General features: G+C 45.9%; 1 protein-coding gene across 1 annotated transcript in view; it reads left to right on the top strand.

Annotated features, from left to right (window-relative positions):
• The window catches only part of RTN4 (reticulon 4), a 543,567-nt gene that overhangs the window by 123,080 nt on the left and 399,598 nt on the right, over positions 1 to 20,889 (top strand). The window contains exons 2-3 of the mRNA XM_069608239.1: positions 15,562 to 15,618; positions 16,578 to 18,965. Coding sequence (XP_069464340.1) covers positions 15,562 to 15,618; positions 16,578 to 18,965 — 2,445 coding nt within the window. The remainder of the gene's footprint in view (positions 1 to 15,561; positions 15,619 to 16,577; positions 18,966 to 20,889) is intronic.

Below are 20,889 nucleotides of genomic sequence, written 5' to 3'. Positions count from 1 at the left end.
GGCTCTGGCTAAGGTCAGGCACTGCTTTGGTCCCCAGAGGTCTTCCTCTCCCCGCCTGGAGTACATTTCAGAGGGTGATGAAGGCTCAGATGGCGGCTTGGTTCCGTTTACGGTTCCCGACGAACTTATCTCGGACCATAGCCAGTTTGATGACCTGCGGCAGTCGCTGCATGATGCCAGTGGACTGGACACCTCTCCGGAGGTGGAGTTCTGTATGCCGGAGTCTGGCACTCATGCCGATTCTTCATATTGGTCAGCTCCCCCAGGGTAGTTCGTTCAGGATGATCTCACGGACATCCTTAATCTCGGTCCCCCCACTGACCCGGTTTTGCCTTTTCATATGGCTCTGCAGAGAACGGTGGCAGCGGTCTTGGACTGCTTCGGAGAGTCTCCTGGCAGTGGGCAATTCTTTGTCACGAAAATACCGTCCAGCCAGTAGCAACCCCTGCTACTTGTCTAGGCACCCCACTCCGGAGAGTTTGGTGGTGCAGGCGGCTACGGCCCCGGCAAAGCAGGAGTTGTATCCTACCATCCCTCCAGATAGGAACGACAAACGTTTTGACGGCTGGGCGGAGAAAGTGTTTTCTTCGGGGGGGTATTGCGCTTCAGGCGGCCAACTCCATATGTGCCTTGTCTCGTTTCACACACACTCTGTGGAACTGTGTTGCATTAGCTGAACATATTCCCGAAGGGGACGAACGGGATGTTTCCTTGCTATGGTTCAAGATGGCAAGGATGCCATGTGTGAGGCCGTTCAGTCGGGTTTGGACTTGGCGGATTGTGTCAGCCGGTCCATGGCGGCGAGCACCGTAATGCGCTGGTTTGCGTGGTTGCGGAAGTCTGGGTTCACTCCCGGCTCCTCAACATGCCCTTTGACGGTGAACACCTTTTTGGCAGCAAGGCTGACGAGAGCCTCGAGAGGTTGCAGACCTCCAAAGCTGCAGCAAAGTCGTTGGGCGCTGTAGTTCGCCAACCTCCGCCTTTTCATCCTAGGGGACAGCAATGGAGGGGAGGTTCCTTTCGCTATTACTCGTCCTTCAGTAAAGCGAGGAGAGCTAGCAGTCAGAGGCCATCGTAAGAGTGCCAGAGGTGGAAATAAAGGTACTCGAGGTGCCAAGGCCGCTCGGGCAGTTGCCTCTTTGCCCTTGGGCAACGCCGCAGCCGCTACCACTCAGTCATGAGGCCAGGTCCCATGGTTCGCCGGTTGGGGGAAGGCTGGCGCAGCATCTTGTAGAGTGGCAAGCCATTACTTCGGATGTGTGGGTTCTGGAGATCATAACCCACGGCTACTGTCTTCCTTTTCGGCAGAGGCCTCACGACAATCCACCTGGGAGCCTCTCTTTGAAGAGTCCGGATCCGCTCCTTGCGCAGGAAATTCAAGCCCTGCTGGAGAAAGGCGCCATAGAACTGGTGCCTGTAGCGGAGAGGAACAAGGGATGGTATTCCCCTTATTTTTTGATATCAAAAGAAAGACGGGGGATTGAGACCCATCTGGACTTGCGCGGTTTGAACAAACTCCTCAGGAAGGACAAGTTCAAGATGGTGACTCTGTCTCAAGTCCTCCAGGCCCTTCAACTTCAGGACTGGTTGGTGTCTCTCGACCTCAAGGATGCTTACTTCCATGTGCCGATCCATCCCAAGCACAAGAAGTACCTGAGGTTCGAGGTTGGCGACTTGCACTTTCAGTTTTGGGTCCTGCCGTTCGGATTGACCTCCGCCCCAAAGGTTTTCACCAAGTTCATGGTGGTGGTGGCAGCGCATCTCGGGCAAGGGGGGATTCATGTCTACCCCTACCTGGACGATTGGTTGATCAGGGGGAGCTCTCCCGAGCAAGTCCTGGATCATCTGTCCGTCACCTGCCACTCCCTTCACAAGCTGGGCTTCTCCCTCAATTTAAAGAAGTCCCATTTGACACCAACGCAGCGGCTCCAGTACATCTGAGCAGTGCTCGAAACTTCCCTGGGGCAGTGTTTTCCTCCTCAAGTGAGGGCTCTTCACATTCAGCAGGTGGTGCACAAGTTTCATTTTGCCCAGGATCTCCCAGCATCCGAGTTCTTGAGACTGCTCGGCCTCATGGCATCCTGCATTCTTCTGGTGCCAGAGGCTCGTCTGCGAATGAGATCTTTGCAGTGGGCACTCGAGCTCCAGTGGTCTCAGTCCTCCGGCAGGCTGTCAGACCCTGTTCAGGTGTCGCCCTCGGTAGCCCGGGACCTTCTGTGGTGGGCCGTCGAGGGCAATCTAATGAAGGGGGGGCCCCATTTTGGCTGCCCTCGCCGGAGGTGACGATCGTGACGGACGCATCCCTCATGGGATGGGGAGCTCATGCCAACGAGTTGACAGCGGTCGTTGGTCTCCGTCGGAGTCCAGACGCCATATCAATCTGTTGGAGCTGAGGGCTGTCAGGCTAGCCCTGAAGGCTTTTCTGCCGACTGTGCGCGGAAAGAGTGTCCTGATTGTAACGGACAACACGGTGGCCATGCACTACCTCAACAAAAAGGGGGGGGAGGGGCAGGGTCACTTCTGCTGTGCAAGGAGGCGATGCAGCTCGAATTCTGGGCCATCCAGCAGGAAGTTTCGATCTCGGCTGTTCATCTGGCCGGAGACGACAACGAGACGGCGGACGCTCTGAGCAGGCAGAGCTCGATCTCTCACGAGTGGGAGCTGGCTCAGGAGATTCTCCTGGAGATCTTCGCCCTTTGGGGGACCCCTCAAGTGGATCTCTTCGCCTCCAGTGTCAACCGGAAGTGCGAAGGTTTTGCTCGCGGGAATTTCCTCCAAAAGGAGCCTCAGGAGACGCGTTTGTGGTGGAGTGGTCATTCCCACTGCTGTATTTGTTTCCTCCAGTCCCCGTCATCACGCAAGTGCTGCGGAGGTTACGGAGGTTCGGTTCCCGGATGATCCTCATTGCTCCGGCATGGGCCCGGAGGACGTGGTACCCGGACCTTCTAGACTTGTCCATCTGCCCTCCACGTCGTCTTCCCTACTGAGACGATCTGCTCTCACGCGAGGGGGGGGGGGGGGTCAGGTTCTCCATCCAGAGGTCAGATCCCTCAATCTTCACGCTTGGCTTCTGAAAGGTTGAGGTATAAGGATTGGGACCTCCCTGAAGACGTAATGGAGGTGTTGCTCTCGGCCAGGCGGCCGGCAACTAAGTCTCTGTACCGTTGCCGTTGGAGAAAGTTCTGCGACTGGTGCAGGGTTCAGAATGTGGATCCTTTTGAATGTGACATTCCCATGGTTCTGTCTTTTTTTGCTTTCTTTGGCCCACAGGGGCTTGCAAGTGGGGACCGTTAAAGGTTACCTGGCGGCGGGGTCCATATTTAAGCGCTCGTCTGAAGAGTGTTCCTATTTTAAAATTCCTTTAATTTCTTAGTTTTTGAAAGGGCTCACTAATGTGTTCCCTCCGTCACCTTTTCTGGTGCCAGGTTGGGATTTGAACCTTGTTCTTAAGTTTCTTATGGGTGCTCCGTTTGAGCCTTTACATTCTTGCCCTTTGAGGCTGTTAACTCTGAAAACTGTGTTTTTGGTTGCGGTTACTTCCGCTCGCAGAGTGAGTTAGTTACAGGCACTTTCAGTTAACCCTTCACTGTGTTTCATAAGGACAGGGTTGTCCTTAGAGTTCGTCCTTCTTTTCTTCTGAAGGTGGTTTCGGACTTTCATTTGAGCCAGAAGGTTGTTCTTCCGGGGGTTCTATCCTCCTCCACATCCTGGTAAGGAAGAGGAGAGGCTCCATAGGCTTGATCCTAGGAGAGCGTTGAGCTTTTATATTTCGCGCATGTCCCGGGTCAGAGTGGACGATCAACTTTTCATTGGTTACGCTGGAAAGCGTTTGGGACAAGCTGTGACGAAACAGACTTTGTCTCGTTGGATTATTTTAGCTATCTCCGAGTGTTACCGCTTGGTGGGTAAGAATCCTCCGGCTGGCTTGCGGGCCCATTCTACCAGGGGGGTGGCTGCGTCTACTGCTCTGCAGAGGGGAGTTCCTATTCGTCACATCTGTGATGCAGCCACCTGGGCTTCAGTACATACTTTTGTACGTCACTACTGCCTCGATTCCATCAGAGGGCAAGATCTGGCCTTTGGCAAGGCAGTTCTCTATTCCGCAATTTGATTGGGCATGCTAAATTGGTATTCTAAATTCTTTCCCATCTCCTTGCTTGGTACTGCTTTGGGAGTCTGTCATAGATATGGAATACGTCGGAGGACCCAATCACCTTGAAGAACAAGTTACTTTCTTACCTGGTAACGTTCTTTCGATGGGATGGTCCGACAGGGCTCCTGTGTCTCGCCAACGATGTACAATATCTTTACTAAACCTCTATTTGACAAATTGGACAGACTGGGTGTCACCTACACAAATTATGCAGACGACACCCAGATCCTCATCCCCCTTTCGGGCAATTTCACTACGGATACAGCTTTAGTAAACAAAATTCACACCCTCATTCAGGCATGGATGGCAACCCATGGCCTCTGCCTGAATGACGAAAAAACAGAGATCCTTATTCTAGGTTCACCCAACAACTTAAACTTGATTCCAACTACAGCTCCTTCAATATCAACGGCAATATAATCCCCGTCGCCAAAGAGGTGAAGACCCTTGGGTTCTACTTGGATTCCACTTTTGTCCCTAAGGAAACAAGTGAACTCCCTGACATCATCCACCGCCTATACTGGTAAACTTATTAAAGCATGCAGACCCTTCCTCTCACCAGCTAGCTGCATTATCCTAGCCAATGCACTAATCCTCCCAAAATTGGATTACTGCAATGCACTTTATGCAGGCACAAATAAATACATCATCAGTAAACTTCAAACTCTGCAAAACAACGCGCTCAGAACAGCCTTGAAACTCCCAGCTAGAGAGCACATTTCAAATGTGTGTAGAAATTACAACTGGCTAAAAATTAGCGATAGGATCACTTTCAAAATTGTCACACTAACATTCAAATGTCCGAACAATGCAGCCCCCCCATACCTTAGGGAAAGAATAATAAGAAAAGAAAAACCGCTGCACGGCCAACCCGAACAGCCAACTCTTTCTGCCTCCAAACCCCTAGATTCCGACTAAAAAAAGAAACAGGAGGCAATAGCTTCCCTGTGCAAGCAGCTAGTTGAACTAAGAAGAGACCAGCCCTAAAACAGCTCCAGGCACAATACCCGCACCTGGCTTCGACGCAATGACCTTTGAAACCTGCGACCATGTGCATTGTGATCTGATGCCATATGTACCCCTCCACTGTCACATGTAAAATGTACATAATGTATTTACTGTTTATAATGTTACCCTCTATCCTTACATATAAAGAATGTACATAATGTAATTACTGTATTTTTTTAAATTGTGGTTTAAAAGAAAAACCTTTACAAAAACCAGATACAAAAGAATAAACAGTTTTCACATTTCGAAGGACAATTATTACAATTTCAAATACATATAGAATTCATTTCTGTCAACATCACAACATACACATCAATTCCTTATCCTCGTAGGCAAACTATATGGTAGCGCAGGTAGAATGTTTCAAGCGTTGGCTTAGCCATACAAAATTAGACGGATACAACAAAACCCATAATTGTAAGGAACATGAAATCCTTGATCACTAAAGCTCAATACACAACTCACAACCCCCACATACAATATAAGCTTCCAGGGATATCGTTCAGTGGGAGGACAGGCTCCCCAAACCTAAAAGAATAACTTGGTTATTCAACCAAACAGACATCAGCTATTGTCACATCTTTAAGCACCTTATATTTTAAAGACAAAACAGACTCAAGGGGGACCAGAAAATTAGTCCAACATAATATCAGTCGTTGGCTTGAACCCCACATCAACCTTTCCCACAAGGATTCTTTCCAAGTAACAGAATCGTTATACAAGTAGGACCCAAATGACAACTTTTGTTGGGAATCAAAGAATGAACAGAATAAAGTAAGATGTTTCAGTATTTCCAATACATTACCTTGGGTGCAAAATCGACAACTACCAGTCGAGCTGTCGGACCTATCGTGTGATCAGAATTTTAACCTTTCATTAGTAATTAATTGATTGCATTTAAACCATAGATGGGTCTTTCTTGCTATGTTGCATGGAAATATTTCCAAATAACGTGCTTGGTCACCAGGTTTCCTGGTACATTTCGCATATTCATAATGCATCTTACTTTTGCTGATACAATCAACCAACATACACCAAAAATATAATTGAAATTTCTTTTTGGATGCTGGGACTCCCAGTATTAACTCCTCCTTGTCAATCACGGTGTCTCAAGAGTTTATCCATTTTATCTTTAAATTTAACCATGGCGGGGGGGTGACCTTCTTTCAATACTTTTGCTAAATCTTCGTATAGGGTCTTTTTTGGAAGTGCTAGTTTTTTGACATAGTTGTTTATTGGTCGCCAATGCCATTTGACCGACAGGAGTAGCATGCCTATTTCATGACATATCAGCATGTTCGGTGTGGATAACGCCATCCCTAGAACCTGTTTCCACATCTTCCCCTGTAAACAATCAATGAAATCTTCTATCTCCTAGGTACAGATATCCAATGTATACAGAAGTATAGGTTCAACTTTTAATAAGTAAAACTGAATTGTGGGCAATGGAGAAAATTTACTGTACCTATGGTATACAATTTTCATTTGTGAAGTGAGTGATTTGAATTTAATATTAATCAACTCCTTCCACATACCTATAGAATATACGGCTGAAAGTTGATAACCTACATAACGTATTACATTAGCTTTTGGTATAATGATCTCATTAAGGCACCAGGTAAATTTGGCAGTTCTTTTCTTACCATCTGCTATTGCAATGATGTAAGATTTCGTAGGGTTCACTTGGAGATTGTTTTTATAAGCATAAAATTGAAATGCAGAAAGTTTCGCCTGAAGACCAAATGGGGTTCGATCCATAAACAAAAGATCATCGGCGAAAGCAAGCCAGTTGATGACCAAACTACAGCTGCTAAGTTGCAGCCTTGTTTAAGGCCAATTTCCGTGGGTATTTTATCTGTCATGGCACCCTCCTTGGTCAATCTAATCCGATATGTGGTATTTTGATGTAAGAGCGCTATCATGGCGACAAGATAGCACGGGGAAACCGTAGGCAGTCCTCTTTTCCCAAAGCACGGCTCGAATAATCGAGTCAAATGCAGAGGTTAAGTCCAGAGCAGCCATATATATCGGTCCAGTCCTTTCACATTTAGTTTGTGCATGTAGGTGTGCTAAGATAAATGTAATTACTGTATATAATATGATACCTACAACCTGTAATCTGCAACCTGTAACCAAGCTTTAAGTATTCTTGTTATACTGTGCGCCCAGCTACCCAAGGGTTTTCTGGCGCCCTATAAACAAACAGGATTGCAGACCTTTCGACCATGTGCCAGCTCCCCCCTCACCATCCAGTTCCATCACATTACGGCTTGGTGGATCCAGAGACTCTTTGGCCTCATGGCCTCTTGCGTGTTAGCTCTACTTTTTGCACCCCTGAAAATGAGACGCTCAGCTTGCTTTTCGGGGCAACTGGTCCCAGGCTACGGAACCGGATTCCAAGATGATTCCAGTCCCTCCCTGCATGACGGCGGATCTTCAATGGTGGTCGTCCGCCTGCAATCTCTGTGGGGACCTCCTTCCAGGAGTCCTGCCCACAAGTAACAGTCAAGACAGACTCCTCCCTTATGGGGTGGGGAACTGCACTCCGCCACCTCAAGGTGTTTGATTTGTGGACGCCTCTACATCGGCACTTCCATATCAATTACCTGGAGCTCCTGGCAGTTTTTCTGGTACTAAGGCTTTTCAGCCCTCTATTACCAACAGTGTGGTTCGGATTTGCACAGACAATTCCGTATCAATGTTTTACATCAACAAACGGGGGCAACAAGTCTTCCCTTCCTGGTGGACCTTGCCATCCAAATTTGGAATTGAGCTATCCAACACGTTTGGCTCCAAGATGTGCACATCCTAGGTCACATCAATGTGACTGCAGACTCCCTCAGCCGCCAATCTGCAGTGAGTTATGAATGGGAGATGAAAACCGATGTTCTAACCAAGATTTTTCAGCAATGGGATCCCCTGGAGGTGTACCTCTTTGTGACATCATTGAACAGGAATTTCCCTCTTTATGCTTCCAGGGACGGGCTTGGAGTGTCTTCCTTAGGGGACACCCTCGAGATCCTGTGGGACAACATGAAAGCTTACACATTTCCTCCTTTGCCACTGATTCATCAGTCACTTTCTCTTCATAGCTCCTTGGTGGCCTGGTCCAATCACTAGCGCAGTTCAACCTTTCTGAGGAAAAGATGCGTATAATTTAAGCGACAAGGAAGCCCTCTACGAGAGCTCAGTTCAGGAGCAAATGGCTCAGTTTTTGCCATTGGTGTCTGGCCAAAGAGCTCGGTCCACCTCCCCGCCACCCTAGGTATGAATGCATGTTTTATCATGCAGGACGTATTTTTCTGCCATTGTGGCTTACCTGTCTACGGACAGCTGCTCCTTTTCGCTGGCTAATCCAGTCGTCAAAAGACACTTTGCAGGTCATCTTTTTCCACCGGTTCGGGCCCCTCATCCCAAATGGGATCAGAATGTGATCCTCACTGCGTTATGTCATAAGCCTTTTGAACCCATGGCTACTACCGAACTCAAGTACCTGGCTTGGAAGATAGATTTTTTGTTTTAATTGCAGTTACATCTGCAAGACGGATAGGTGAGCTTCAGGCTTTTTCCTAACTTTTCGCTTCTTTCCTTCGTGAAGAGGTTTCTGAATTTCACTTGAACCAGTCTATATCTTTACCGGTCTTCGCCCCGAACCCAGTCTCTGATGCTGAAAGGGTCCTGCACAACCTGGACGTCAGACAGGCTCTGAAGTTCTACTTCGACCGGACCAGTGAACTTGGGAGCTCTTCCCAACTATTTGTTACATTTAGTATCCCAAAGGGGAAACCAGCCTCAAAAGCATCCATCTCCTGCTGGGTTGTTTTATGTGTTTACGAGGCCTACAAGATTCAAGCTCTTCATCCACCTAGGCATTCATGCACATCTGGTCCGGGGCAAATCGGCTGCTGTTGCTTTCCAAAAGTACGTCCCTTGGGAGTCCATTGCCAAGGCGGCTATGTGGGCCTCCATCCGCTTTTTGCAAACATTGCTTTCTCGAACCTGAGCACCCGGGCTGATACCCAATTTGCCCAGGCAGTTCTCAAGAATGTATTCCAATAAGGGAAATTTCCATCCACCCGTCATACCTATGGTCAGTGCTTGGGAATCTCCCACAAGTACGGAGGAAAGGGGGCGGGACGTAGGAGTATGACAGTTACTCACCGTAGTGACTACCTTACTCCTAGTCCATAGTCCCCTTTCCTCCATACGCCTGACGTCCCCTCTAATAAGTATCCTCTATTGTTGCTTAAATGGTCTCAGACCTGGCGATAGAAAAGAACTGAAGGGTGATGCACGGGGCAGAGCTCAAGAAGGCGGGGTTACGGTCACGTGCGGTGGCCCCTTGTAAAAATAAGACAAAAAAGGACATTTTTGATGCTTTTTTTAAAACGTGCGCTGGTCCCGTCCTGCAGGACTGAATGTCCCACAAGTATGGAGGGAATGGGAATATGGACTAGGAGTAAGGTAGTCACTAGGGTGAGCAACTTTGTCAAAATACAAAACCCAATGTATTTCAAACACAAACAATAATGCCCTACCCTGCATCCGTAATTCCCAACCGCAGACACCATCTCACACCCCATCCCAAGGGACATAATATGCTCTCCCTATACAGCTCTGCGAGGTCCCCCCCCCCCCCCCCCCTCGGCCCTTACTCCCAGGACCTGCTGCCCACAGTGCCCTTGGTATAGGACAGAGAAGAACACTAGTGGTGTAGAGGCAAACCACCCTGCCACTCAGCTCAGTTCCAGGCACGCCCCTCGACAGGCCAAGAATTTTTGAAGAAATGTTTTTGAGGCAGGCAAATGTGACTCCCCTCGAGTCTGAATTATTAATCGCTACTATTTTAATTCAGCACCAAATGTTTGATTTCACAAGTACATTATGTATATTATAGCTGTTAAAAGGGTTTTATGTATACAATTGAAGGTGCACGTGCTTCCACAGAAATGATGCACTTAGTAAGTAACTCAACAGTCCCTCCTGTAACATCTACTACGTTATTCTTTTGAAATGGACTTCCATGGCAGAGCATGCGTTTTCATTTACTGATGGACATTGATTGCCAAAGATTCCTGGCTCCTTTCTGTTATTTTCCAAGTAGGAAGATTCCCCCATCCTGATCTTGGTTCACATGCCAGGGAAGTTCAGTAGTCTGAGGCTTCAATTTCCAGGAAGGTCGCTGCCAAAAGATCCTGTTTATCATAAGGTAACTCGGGTTCCAAGGAACAGGCAGCTTGATTTTATAGAACCATGTGTTTTTAAAAATATTTATTTATTTATTTGGTCCCATACTTGATACCTACCTGAGGGAGCCCCCTGTTTTACTGATCAACATTGGCTGAAAACGTCATTGGTTCAAGAGGACTGCTAGATAAATGGCTTCCCCAAGACGCTTCCAAAGAAAGTTAAGATATCCCTTTTTGTATTTACTCCATTCCTTTGCCATCCATTTTGCATCGATAGGGGCGGGGGGGGGGGGAGAGACCGGGTATTCAAAGGTGTTGTACCAGGTTCAGGCCTCTGCCTCAGTCGTTTCTGTGCAGCCTTTTTTTTTAATATGCACAAAGGTTGGCTCCTTGCAGCTCTGCATGCAGTCTGCACTGGCTCTCTTTTTAGGAGACAGCGGGGAGAATGGGGTGGTGGGCGGGGTTGTGAGGACCAAGGCATCCTTATAAAGAAGGTGGCTTTGTCAAGAACTTTGTGAAGATGACTTGTCCTCCACCTTTCGTGGCAGCGTCCTATAATGACCACTATTGGGGGGGGGGGGGGTGCTCATGCTGTGCATTTCTGCTTGCGTTTGGGTGGCGCAAGAGCTTTTGTAGGCAAAAAGTAGACGGGGCGTTCTTTGATTCAGAGGCAGGTATTTTGCTCGGGCTGTGCCCAGGGTCCGTGGAGTGTTTTGGGACATTAATGGAATTGTTAGGTACTTGAGGCCTCGTTGGGCCGATGCAGTACTTATTTTGGGAGCGGTGGGGAGGCGGGGGTGCGCGATTCATCTGACTTGGATGTTACTGACACTAAAAAGGCAAAGTCCTAGACAAATGTTGATCTTGTCTCATAATGGCCATTTTTATTATTGATAATTATCTCGGGTTTTACACTTTTTGAACCGGTGTAAAAATAATGTAAATAGCATTAACATAGTGAGATCCAATACTTTTATATTTCACGAAGTTCCACTTCAACTATCTATATTTCAAAAGAAAATACCTTATGCAAACCGAATTTCCAAAAATGTGATAAACATGCAAGAAACAGCCAATAAACACGACGTAAACAGTATGCATCAGACCCTTGCCTAAACAATTGAGAATAAATCATAACTGAAGAAAAACTCACTATTCACATAGAATTCTCAAAAGTACAACTTGCATGATATTCCTGAAATCCTATATTGTGAAATGTTAACCACATGTCCAAGAAAAGGTAAAGCTCAATCTATCGAGCAATCAAACTGGTTAAATTGAATAAGTCTGATATGAATCCGGTAGATGTAAACGTTTTTGGTGCTGCAGTAGGTTAACTTCTTTTTCAGAACCAAATGCACCACAACGGTAACCCTTGTGTAGACTGAGAAATGAACGCTAATTTTACTGGACAGTTATGGCTTCAGCTGCTTATTTTCTCTTCTTTAAAAAAAAAAAAAAAATAGCATCAACTTATTTTGTGGGTTGGAGCGAACAGGGCAACTATCGATGTCTTGTAGGTTTCTGCTGGATTCAGTTGGTGACATGGGGGCCTCATACATCGCATTCACTAAGAAGAGCATGTTTTCAGGACGTTAACATAAGCCTGTGAAGCAAAACAAGGATGGCTCGCCTTTACAGGGGAAATGAGCCCAAGAAATGGGTCTCCAAAAGGCAATGCAGCCAAGTAGGAATATCTGGTTTTATTCTATCAAATTAAACCATTAATGTGCAACAATTAATTGCTGAAGCCTGCTCGGCTCTCTCGAGTTTCTCCCTTGCCATCTGAGAAGTCTTTCCAATTCAGTTTTTTTCCTTTCAATTTTGGGGATTGTTTTCCTAAATGAGAGAGCAAAAATGCTGCCCAGAATTGCAAGAAAAACAAGATTGGTTTGTTTTCTCGCACCATGGCAAATTCAAACTCGAGAGCTATGCACAATGTGAATTAAGATTTGAGAAGTTGACAAACCTAATGAAACAATGCATGCTTCCTAATATCAATAGGGGTGATGACACATTTGAAAATACCAGACATGCAACAGCTTGCTCCCATCTTGTACGGCTACAGCTGTTGACTTTGCAGCTTTGTTGTATTTAATTATGCCCCCACCAGTTTGATTACCAGGAGGCGTGAATGCTTGGAAGGATAGCTCAGCCAAAGTGTGTTCGGGTGTGGAAAAAAGAAATCCACAGATTAATTGCTGAGTTATTAGTTGCTTCTGGTGGCTCCCTTGAACTCCATGCTCTGTTCCTACACCAAGCACCAAGGCCGGCCATGCTCTATTTAATTCTTGAGAGAAGAGACCAATTCCAGTAACCAATCGGAGGTCTTTGGGGCTTTCAAATGCAAAAGCCTTCACCAGTTCAAATCAACCAAAACATTACTGTTCAGTTAGGGAAATATGCGGCTGTTCAACACTGGCACCAAGCTACCCTCTCAAATGTGCAGCAACATGTTGAAGAATTTGCAGGCCCTCATTTCAGCAGCTGCGGATTTGGCTTTGGTGCTGCTCTTGAGATTTGAGGGGACGCAGGTCCCCAGGAACTGAGGCTCTGGTAACCTGCATATGCAGCCAATGCCTTGCGCCAGCCCTGACAGCCAACGGGATCAAAGGGCCGAGGCAGAGGTCTGAAAAATGTCTTTGCAGAATGGGAGATGTATTTTACCCAGAGAAGTTTATTGCACGCATCATCCCAAATGGCTTCTTTTTATTCCAGGATGGCATCGGATAGCGGGGGCTTTCGAAAGAAGTGCCCCGTTTGATGCTCTCTAAATCAGTCTTTATAGTTGGGGCAGGTTTTCAGACAGAGCGGATTTCTAGTGCTTCCCCAGATGAGCTCTGTGCGCTGTAATGCTCTGTCTCAAGAATGTTTAGTAATGTACCTTCAACATCTGACCCTGTTGGAATGGTTTCTGAACGCATAGACTGTGGATCTAGACTACATTGGTAATTGGCACATTGGAATCCACAGTAGGTTTAAATCGAGGCGATTCCCTTTTTTCTGCAAGAGAAATCCCACCTTCCTTTTACCCACTGCCATTCTGTTTCATCCCTGCTATGCCTACATTCACACAACCCCTTCTGCTGTAAGCCACTCACATTGCTTTCCTTCTGACGTCCCTCGCCCTATTCTTCCTGCACTTCATGTGCAGCTCATGCATCATCCCATTCCCAGCGTTGTGCTAATGTTTGCTGTCTGTTCCCGCCCTTTTCCTCTGCACTGATCCCGCCTTCTCCCTATGCCCCATTAATTCATCCAACCCTTCTTAATGTAACATTGCCATTGTATGTCCACACCTGCCCTCTAGACCCTACCCTATACTTGTAAGGTCCATTGGTTGCCACGTAGCTCGTGCCTCTGGTCTCCGTTTACAGCCATTGCGCCTGTCTGCTCTGCACCCTAAAACTCACTGGTGGGATCCTTCCTGTTTGCATGCTAGCCTCCACTTATTACCCTCCTCTAATCACATGCATCTGTATGCTGGCCCTCAATGTTTCCCCTTTCAACCTCTCCTTTATGTCTTTCCAGGTGTGTTGCTTGTCAGCATCGGGCAAAAATAATCTAGAGTAAGGATTGCCCCTTCTGCCCGCCCTCTTTTTGCCTCTTAACACTTGCCTAAGTGTTCTCCCTTAATCACTGTCAATTTGGGTGTGAATTTAACTGTAACCTACCTGTTCAACCTATCGCACATACAATGTGAAAAAGCATAGATCATCTTGAGACCCGACTGATTATTCCAAACCTCAGCTGCTAACTATAGCTGCTAACTATATAAACCAGTTGAGAACATGCCTCCTGTACCTGATGTAAAAATACATGTTTTTCTGGTCTTTGAGCCTATAGGTATGACACTATTTTCATTTGTTTGATCTTTTTGAAGCTTAAGATTTAAGGACATTTGTATTTTGTTTTTGATAAACTAAATAAATGATCTGTACGTTCAGATACTTTCATGTAGATAAAACCAAGTCCTTGACTTGGTGGAAAGAATATCTGAGTTCATGTTCTAGTATAATTTATAATCAAAAGTATTTTGTATTTCAAATAATTCAAGTAGAATCTCTGGTTTTTCATCAAGTTTGCTTACTTTCACAGAAGCCCGTCTGTTTCTTCCACTGTACGTTGCCCTCCTAGCTTAGAGACGAGGTGTCTACATGGCTTCATGGCAGAGCTGTATCACACCTTGATCTGGAGAGAGCTTTTCAAGCATCTCTGTAAGCTTGTGTTTCTTGATTTTTAATTGTAATGCAGGGTCTCTACTAGGCCCATTGCTGAAACATGTTCTGCCCAATGAAGCTCCTAGTTCAGTTAAACTTCCACAAAATGGTTCCCTTGCGACTTCTGGAAACTAGGATGCTTTGACTCTGCAATGCAGTACTGAAGAATTCCTCTTGTTGGCTTGATCCGTTTCACCTGTGCCCTTTCGGTTTCTTGTGCTCACTATGCTAGTTTCAATGTTGACACTTGTACGATCCAGTGAATAACCTTAAGCAAAGAGGATGAAGCGTAACATAGCTCAAGGCTCTCCCCACTTGTCTTGATTTTGGAGTTTAGCAGTTATTGACTCAAGAAACGATTTCCTCTAAATTTGGTGACGGTTGAATGAGGGCCTCATAAAAGCGTTATGCTTGGAATGAAAAAAGCATTAAGCTCCACAGCATTTTGGAATACATTACTGTTACGATCCCCTCCCCAAGCTGGAAGTACATACAAGATGGCGGTAACCAGCACAGCCTACAGACCCTGGGATGCACCATTACCTGTAAGTAGCTTGTGATTTCCTTGAGTAAATGTTGATCGTGGAATTGAGGTTGGGCTTGTAGCTGCCTCTTTGAATTCTTCGGTCATGCAATATCTCTAGGTGTTTTCTATGCAGAATTTCAACACACCAGTGCATTAACTGTTTTGTTAGTTTACCTTTTGTGTTGAAATGGTTTTGCAAGCGCATCGGACAGATTAGAGAACCAGTGGAACAGCTCAGCAAGCTTTGTGGGTTGTGACTCTGCTATCGAAAAACACTTTTGCTTACTTTCCTTGTTTTTATTGTCGAAGTCTAAAGCCACTCAATATTGGTTCGTCACTGTCCTTGCTATATATTCGTATGGTCTTTTACGGTCTTACTGATGTCCACTTTTGCTTGCTTTTGCCCTGTCCTGCTTTCGCTTCTCTAAAGCTTTCTGTTGAGCTCTTCTTCCATTTGTTTTTCAGATGAGACCCCTTTTGCTCTTCCTGCTGCATCCCCGTCTCTGATGCAAGCCTCTGCAGGCAAGTTCTTTCTGCTAGCTTCTACGCCCTTCTCTCTTCACTTTTAAGAATTTAATAATCCTGCATGCTTTTTATAAAGAGTTGCATGTCCTTCGGATTAGCGTGTGTCCAAGAATAATGTGCTTACTTTAGTAAATAACTAAAATGAGTGTACTTTTATAATGGGAAGTTGCTGTTAACTCCCCCCACCCCCAATAACCCCCTCCTAAAAATAACATTCTAAGTTATGTTATGCAAATAAACACATTAAAATGTGTTTTATACTGTATGTGTAATGTTGGTTACATTTTAAGAAACTGGGTTAAAACCAACATTGCACGCAAGTATGCCATTCTAGGTGACTGTGCCTGGAAAAAATACCCAATAGAATCAGTGCGAGTGTAAAACTGGAAAACCTAATCGTCCCATTTAGTAACGCATTCTGCTGAAATCATTCTCAATTAATGGCTTTAGTAAGGTAAGCAACCTGGCAATCCTTAGGATCCCAGTTGGTTGGTCATGCAGTTTTTAAAGGTAGCGTTTTCAGTGGCCACCTTTTGAAAACTAGGTTAGCCAAAAATAGGCGTTTTGTTAGGAATAACATTGCAACAGCTTTCTGCAGTGTATTGTGCATTTTCTTAGTACCAAATAACCCCCCAAAAAAACTAGTCAGTAAAGTGCCCTGCACATAAATTGCATTGAAAATCTGACCCCAGAACAGTGTGATCCGAGCATTGCTCGCCTTCCAAATTGCACAATTTTACATTGCAAAACGTTGCCGCTTTGTAAACCGGCTTGTGTCCCCGCTTTCTGACTTGCCCTCAAGATAACCGCTTTTATTAGACCACTTATTAGGATTGGCATTTTATTTTAAAATCCATAGTATTTATTCTGTATACAGATCCAAAACGATAATCCTGCATTTTCTTTAACCCCGTATTTTTGCTTTTCCTAACTTTCCTTTCTATCCTTGGTCACAGAAAAAATGGATTTGCAGGAACAGCCTTCCATTTCTGTTTCGGCCGACCAAGAGGATGTTGCATCTCTGCTGCATGAAAGCTCTGCTTCTCTTCCTTCTCTTTCTCCTCTCTCTGTTTACCCTGTCAATGAGCAGGCGATCGCCGACAGCCCTTTGCCTCAGCCACCCTTAGCAGGAGACTTGCAAGAACCCTTGAGTCAGATGTACTTAGAATCCACAAGTGACGCCTTGATTGTTGAAAACCCAGACACCAGAGCAAATCTTCAACTGTGCCAGACCGAAATGCAACCAGCATTGGCCGTGCCTCTTAAATCAGAAACCTTGATTGTACACCACACTGCGAATGAAAAGCTATCCTCTGAGGAACAGGAGCCTTTGCACCAAATAGCAGCCCCAAAGCACCAGCCAGTGCTGTTTGATGAGCCTTTCTTTTTAGATGATGGAAAAACTGGGGAGAGCGGGTCTGATGAACATGTGTCTCAAGAAGCCTTTGAACAAGAGAGCCCAGTAAGGGCCGACTATGTAGATTTTAAACCATTTGCTCCAATTTTGCAAAGTAGAGTGGTTGATCAGGAAGATATTTTTGAAAGTCAAGATGCTAGCATAAGTGCAGTGGACACAAAGTTATCTATGATTGTACAGTATGAAGATAAAACTGGTACTTTGCCAGAATCTGTGCTCGAGCCTGCAGATTCTTGCATCACTCCTTCCACATTTCAAGCTGTGTATACAGCTGACGAAAAGACAGATACTGCTCTTCTGCCACTTCAAAATCTTATTTCAGAAAACAAAACTGATGAAAAGAAAATAGCGGAAATGCAGTCCCATTGGAGTGCTGAGCAGGATAGTCCAGTTTATGATGCCACAAGCCCATTTGCTGCCGTCTTCAAGGACGAAGGAGCAGATTATGTGACCACAGACAGGTCACCTAATATACCTACTGTTCTGAGTGTGCCAGAAAGCCTTACTCCCGACTTGGTGCAGGAAGCATGTGAAAGTGTGATGCATGATGCAGCAGGTGCACAGCTTACATATACCTCAACGATTGATCTCGTCCAGCCATCCGAATCGCTGCTCCAGTCTTCAATTTCTGCGGGGCACTTCTCCCCGTCCTATGAGTGCACAGAGACTGTCCCATCACCAGTTTTGCCTGACATTGTCATGGAAGCCCCAGATAATACTGGCGCGACTGGCATTGAAACCACTTCTTTGCATAAAACACAGCCTGGCCTCTCTCCTTTGGAAGACATTGTGCCTCTTGTCCACGAGGAGCAGATTAAATTAGAATCTGAAAAACCACCCTCCTATGAAGACGCAGTGAAAGTCTCATTGCCACAAGATCAACAAGATGGTGGCGGTAGCATTGCTTTGAAGGGCATGGCACAGGTGATGAACACAGCGCTTGAAGAAATTGAGACTCCGTACATCTCCATTGCTTGTGATCTAATTAAGGAAACCAAAATCTCAAATGAATATCTCCCCCCAGGCTTTACAGATTTTTCAGAGAATGCTCTAGGGGACTTGCTTTCTCAGTCTGTGCATCAACATTGTGAGAAGGATGAGGATAGTTCTCCAGAGTCTGAAGAAGTTGACTCTGTTCGACAGTTGGTGCCTGAAGTTAAGGAAGAAGTTTCCGCAGTCATGGCCACTAGGGACCAAGAAGCCGTAGAGGCCATGGGCGATTCTACTATCGGATATAAATGTAAGGAAGTTGATACAGATGTGTCCCCTGGAAAGGTGTACATGGAGTCCTTTCAACCAGAACTAGATCTTTCAAAGGACAAGCCAGATTCCTCATTAGATGAGCCAAAAATGACAATGTCTATCAAAGAGGAGAAACCTCTTCAAATGGAAGAACTGGGGAATGTTATTAATTCAGGAAAAGATCTGTTTGCGTACCAGGGACATGAGGTTAAAGAGGCACCCTTGTCCACAGACAAGGTCTCCCCAGCTCCAATAACTGAAGACTTGATGACGCTATTGCCTCATTCCAAAGCTGTTGATGTGATGTCGGAAAGGAAGGACATTGAAATTGAAGGAAAAGAAACTGAAAAGATGAGAAATGTGACTATGATCGAGTCGGGGCAAGCATGTTCCATAGAGTTTCCTTGTGTGGTGGTACCTCCTCCGCCTAAGGAGGAACAGGTGAAAGCTGTAGAAATTGTGCCGTTCTGTGAAACAGCACCCATACTTCATGCAGTGCACCCTTTGCCCGCAGAGTGTTTGTCCTCCATAGGGGAAGACTTGGTTAGTGCTGTAAAACCAAGGGCCCTTGCAAAAGAGACAGCAACTGAACATTTCCCCAAGGAAGAAAAGAGCGAGGCAGAGAGAAGTACTCCACTGGTGGCCACTGATGCTGTGCTTTCCACAAGGCTTGCTAAAACATCAGGTAACCTACATATACCATCTTTTTAAGCTTTATTTTTCGCGTTTTCATGTGCTGACCCTATTTTCAGTGTGCAGTCTCATTTGTGTTGGATTTAGCTAAAGGCACACTGTGTGTATTGTAACTGTATATGTGCTTGCTGGTTAGCATTATTCACTCGAGGCTGCTAAAAAGGCAGACGCTGTCCAAGACCACTATACATTACGTGAATATGGTATAAGCTTTTAAATCTCTTAAGTAATGAAAGAGTGAAAGGCACATGAGGTTTTAACTCGCATTATTGTTCTCTCCAGTTTCTAGCATGAGCTCAATTAAAAGCACACCATTTTCTTACCCTTTGTCTTCACCCATTTTGGGCAACTGGATCGGTGGTCCAACAACCCCCCCACCCCTCCATTGTAGCTGGCTTATCGGTGCAACCCATCCAGGAAAAAAGCATTTTTATATTTCAGAAGTCTTGACTTTTTTCATGGTATCCTTGAGGGGCTTTTTAAATGGGCAATTATTTTGTATGTTTTCGATCCTAACTTCATACGTTTTTAGTTGACCCCTTCACTGCATATGTGGTCTCCTGACCGCCCGCCTGCCTCTGTAAGCCCCTTGACACTACTTGAGGTGGGGCCTGAAAAATCCCACGTTTGCTAGAACTGTATAAAGGGTAAAGGTAAAAAAAAGAAGCCTCCTTTTTAAAATCCCATCATGTCACGCATGCTGCAGTACTGATACGTATAAGACTATCCTCTTAACTTTAAATCTTAATACTCCGGGACCAGAGAAATACTGTTAGAGACAAAGGATTCTGTCTGAACCAAGACTCTGGATTCAGCATTCTTTGGCACAGCATAAATTCAGCAACGCCAGCTTCATGTTCCTCCATAAGATCTTAAGTGTTTTAAACAACAATAGGTCCTAACGTAATGTTCCAATTGGATTGCATCTGTACAAGGTGGTCTGTGGGGTGTGTTGGTCTGGCAGGGCAAGCAAAATTATAGTCCTAATATGCATGGCGTGCCATAGTTTCGTATGCGTTTCTACATCCTTGCTGTGGTGTGGTAGTATGTTATCCCCCCATCACTCCCTTCATGACCATGTCTGGTGTGCTGGGCTTGCTGCTGGATTGCTGCCTACCTGTTGTTTTGCCTGAGACCTGTGAAGTCTTTCATTAATTTCCTCTACAGACCTGCCCTTCTGCTCTCGCCCACCTGCATCACCTAGAAGAGCAGAGCGTAGTGGAGTGTGGTCGCGTGTCTAGTGTCCGGTGTGACGGGGGCCCAATGGAGGAATGCAGGACCTTGAAGAGTGCAAAAATCCGTAAAGAAAGAGAAACTGCATTGACGATACCAGCAGGAACTTTAAAGTTGTCACTCCCTCACCAAACGGAGAATCGGTAGCCTTTTGCTTGTAAGATAACAAGCAAAACTGCAACTTTGAAGGTTGCTCTGCTCTCTTCCCTTTTTCACGTGTTGCAACTCCCTGTCTGGAGGTTGGCCAACCCCCCACGTTAAAAGATATGTCGGCTTCTGAGAGTTTAGCCACAACTTCTTTATTGGGGGTCAGACAGCTCGCCTAGTAGTGGGGGCTCCCCTCTGAACTTACCCATGGACTCACTTCGACCCAGGGCTTTTCCAACTAGCCCTTTTTCTGGGACCCTAAGGTGTCCTCCCAGACCCAATGAACAGCACGATTCATACGAGGGTGTCTTTGGGGTAAGGTGGCTGATTCAAACAAAGCTATTGCTAGTCTTAACCCCATGTAGCCCGATTAACATCTTACACATACGACCTCTGAATCTTGACACACACATTGCCCCACATTGGAGTGGAGGACTGGAGGGGGCGGCAGGGGATTTTGAAACTGGTGCAGTGTTTGGCTCAAAGGATGTTCCTCTCACCTCTGTTCATCCCACAGTCTGATTGTGTAGCCTTGA

The sequence above is a fragment of the Ambystoma mexicanum genome, chromosome 4q (assembly GCF_040938575.1).
Source record: "Ambystoma mexicanum isolate Mex_15411 chromosome 4q, UKY_AmexF1_1, whole genome shotgun sequence".
In the NCBI taxonomy this organism is placed as follows: Eukaryota; Metazoa; Chordata; class Amphibia; order Caudata; family Ambystomatidae; genus Ambystoma; species Ambystoma mexicanum.
This window is presented reverse-complemented; position numbering and strand designations above follow the sequence as displayed.